Source organism: Sinocyclocheilus rhinocerous, unplaced genomic scaffold, assembly GCF_001515625.1.
Source record: "Sinocyclocheilus rhinocerous isolate Xijiao unplaced genomic scaffold, SAMN03320098_v1.1 scaffold461, whole genome shotgun sequence".
Lineage (NCBI taxonomy): Eukaryota > Metazoa > Chordata > Actinopteri > Cypriniformes > Cyprinidae > Sinocyclocheilus > Sinocyclocheilus rhinocerous.
In genome coordinates, this window is record NW_015624123.1 from 428,039 (window position 1) to 431,587 (window position 3,549).

General features: G+C 39.5%; 1 protein-coding gene across 1 annotated transcript in view; it reads right to left on the bottom strand.

Moving 5' to 3' along the window:
- The window catches only part of LOC107738009 (epsin-2-like), a 48,240-nt gene that overhangs the window by 29,541 nt on the left and 15,150 nt on the right, over nucleotides 1–3,549 (bottom strand). The window contains exon 3 of the mRNA XM_016549671.1: nucleotides 1,229–1,341. Within this exon, the coding sequence (XP_016405157.1) occupies nucleotides 1,229–1,341 (113 nt within the window). The remainder of the gene's footprint in view (nucleotides 1–1,228; nucleotides 1,342–3,549) is intronic.

Sequence of the window (3,549 nt, forward strand, 5' to 3'; positions counted from 1 at the left end):
GCAGTGGAAAGATAGAGTTTGTTAATACTAATTTCATTTGAATGGTAACAACTCTACAGTTTCTTATTATTCTAACTGAATTAATTGAAACAAAGTAAGAATTTGATGTGAAAGATGACACATTTAATAAGGTTAGGGGAAAACAGTGACCATTTATAAACATAGTGGGAAATGATATCTGTTTTGTTACATACAGCAACTCATTTTAAGTTAACTATTTCTTTCTCTTTCCAGTCACAGAGCACTTTATTTTGAGAGTTGTTTAAGTGAGAGAAAATCTGTAACTTAGTCCAGATTGGGGGAATTGTAATGTTTAATAATTTTTTTAATGTAAATAATTTTTTTAATTTGCATTGAAATTTGCATAGATTTTTGTTTGTATATGCTGTCAATGATAGTTTTTAGAAAGAAAATCGGAATCGGTAAAAATCAGTATCGGCAGGTCACACTTCCAAAAAATCGGAATCGGCCAAGAAAATTGCAATCGGTGCATCTCTAATTGGAAAGATCACGCGTGACGTAGGCGGAAGTACCGACCCAATGCTTAAAAGTGTGGAGGAGGAGGACCGTTCAAAAGTTTTTTTTATGTTGAATGACACATATTTATGTGTTTGTATCAGTCTACTGTTTAAAATATGCGCATCCTGGAAGTTTAAATCTTTTAAAACCTAAAAAATGTATTTCGCTAGGAAAAAAACATGGCCTTTCCAACATGATTACGTAATGTGTGAGGTCATGAATGCACATCACAGAGCTAGTTCAACAGGAGCATTTGTGGTTAAAGTGCATACATTTTTTTTTTTTTAGAAAATGACCAACCGTTTCACTAGATAAGACCCTTGTTGACTCTGGGATCGTGTAGAGCCCTTTGAAGCTGCATTTAAACCACAATTTGGACCTTCAACCCCTTGGTCCCTGTTGAAGTCCACTTTATGGAGAAAAATCCTGGAATGTTTTCCTCAAAAACCTTAATTTCTTTTCGACTGAAGAAAGAAAAACATGAACCTCTTGGATGACATGGGGGTGAGTAAATTATCAGGAAATTTTAATTCTGGAGTGAGCTGATCCTTTAATGTACATCTGTGCTTCTAGGTAGCCCTGCCCAACATTAGAACTCATTGATCCAAAATCCTTCTCATAAACGTACATTAAGCATCACAATAATAAATCATATAATTAGCTGTAGATGTGTCAGCATTTTAGGGTGGCGTTGAGTGACATGATGTACCTGCTCGGCGGCCTCTCGGCTCATGGCAAGAGCCAGTTGCAACTGTAGCTCCTCTTCTCCACTCGTCTGAGGTCTGGCTTGCTCCAACTCTGAAGATGCATTGGGAGATGTGGCTAAAAACAAACAAAACACACATACGATGACATTATCATTCAAGCACTGCACTGCTACCACACCCGGCTGGGTTATCTTAAGGCAGGGCACGGGTAAGCCAACCAGCACACATTAAAATTACTGTTGAGCGGGTTTTATCAGTTACTCATACACCACGACACAAGAACAACGCAAAATGTTCTTGCTACGGCTCTTATCAGTCATTTTACATCTGTCACCAAATGACTAAGTTGTTGTTTAAAAAGGCAAAAGTGAATACTGAATGAACATTCATGAGTGTTGTACGTGCCAGGCCAGAATGAAGCAGCCAAACTGGGTAAATCACAACGGCCTACTGATTATAAGCTTGTTGCTAAACCAGCGGACAAGAGTACTTCAATACTGATTGGATTAGGCCAAGCCATGTGTTTAGAAAACACAAGTATCTCTAGCCATTTCGGAGCACATGGATCAGTCGCAGGCCATTGAGAGCCAAAACACCTTAGAAAGTACAGGTCACAAGGCCAGAATTAACACTACGCTCAAAACAACCACAACTGCTCAAACTATAAGCACATGACACACGCGACAAAAAGAGCTGCACGTTTGTGTTAAGGCTCTGATGTTTTAAGTCACCATCATTAGTTTTAAGTCACCATCATTAGTCTAGGCATTTTTGTTGTAAGCAGCATCAATCAATAAACTGCTCGTCTGTAATCCATAAGATCTCTGAGAGCCATTAGGCCTAGTCTTGATGTATCGCTTCAGTAACGATCAGAAACATTGGACCTGGAGAATCTTAGTGCCTTTTGAAACACAAGCTTCCCGGTTTCTAAACCCTGAGGGACTAGAAATTACAACCAAAGGGCTTGAGTCAATGGGAAAAGCAGTAGAGGCGAACAGGGGAAATGAGGTAACGTGGGCGTGGAGCTTCGGTGAGATCACAGATGACATCACAAGTGCTTCCAGTCCGCACCACGCCACCCTTACTGGGCTAAAATGGAAATATGACTCATATGCCAACTGCATGGTTCAAAGTCTATTTCTCAGAATCATAATTTAAATAGCAAGGTTGATTTTTCATTCATAGTCACTGAAAGACATTTTTTTATTATTGGCATAAAGAGTAGTCTACTTTTTTTTTTTTTAGCTTATTTTGGCCAATAACCACAAATACAGACAGTAAGAGATTGACTGACATGCAAAGCAACCAATCTGATTAGAGTCAGCCAGATGAAAAAGTGCCTTCCACGTTTGTATGTAAGCAGACAGTCAGTGAACGGACTGTCTCAATAAATAGTCTCAGCCGGCACAACCAATGGACTTCTTATCCATCATTGTGGGGCTGAGACCAAGACTATTTTATTAATAAATCTGGTACTGTTCATCAAATATGCTGACATTGAGGCTACACACAAGCAAAGTGCAACCACTATCGTTTGATTTGTAGTTTTGTTTTATTTTGTTTTTTTATTGCCATACCAGCATATGGCTATTTTCGTTACTGTCTGAAACAAAGCTGGGTGTTTAACTAATAGTTAAGCGTTTAACTACGTAGTCCAATAATTATATCGGTTATATCTGAAATATATGTATCTATATTCAGCAAAAAAGCACCAATGTTTTTGCAGTTTGGAGGCATGAGCAGAGTTTGGCTGCATTATGTTGTTTGGCATAAAGGTAGGGATGCTCCGATTGATTGGCTACCGATCACTATCGGCCAATAATCACGTTGGGATGATCGATCGGCGATCTCTAAAAGGCCGATCTCAAAAAACTGATCTCAAGCTGATGATGCTGCCGTGAGAGGTTTGGCACGACATGCAGCAGCACCGTCTCAGTCTCTGTCCGGCGCGGGTGAAATAATTATAATGCTGAAGGTGAGGTACTCCCCTTCATATTTTTTCATTAAATAACTTATAAAGTAATTTGAAAACCTTGTGTGAGACGTAATTTCACAAACAGCGTGAGTGAATCACCGCGCACGCGTGCTCTCTCTCTCTCTCTCAAAATACGCAAATGGCTTCAAATCCCCACACATCACGTCTGTCTATAAGCGAGCTACACGCTGCACAGTTGACACAGGAATTGTCACTTGCACAAAGCTAAAAAAAAAAGGCAGTGTCACATCGTCACTAAAGTTTATAAATCACATTTCTTTTTAATTCTTGACAGTGTTTAAACCATTCAGCGCTCGCGCGCTCTCCTGGAGACCGTACGCTCATGCA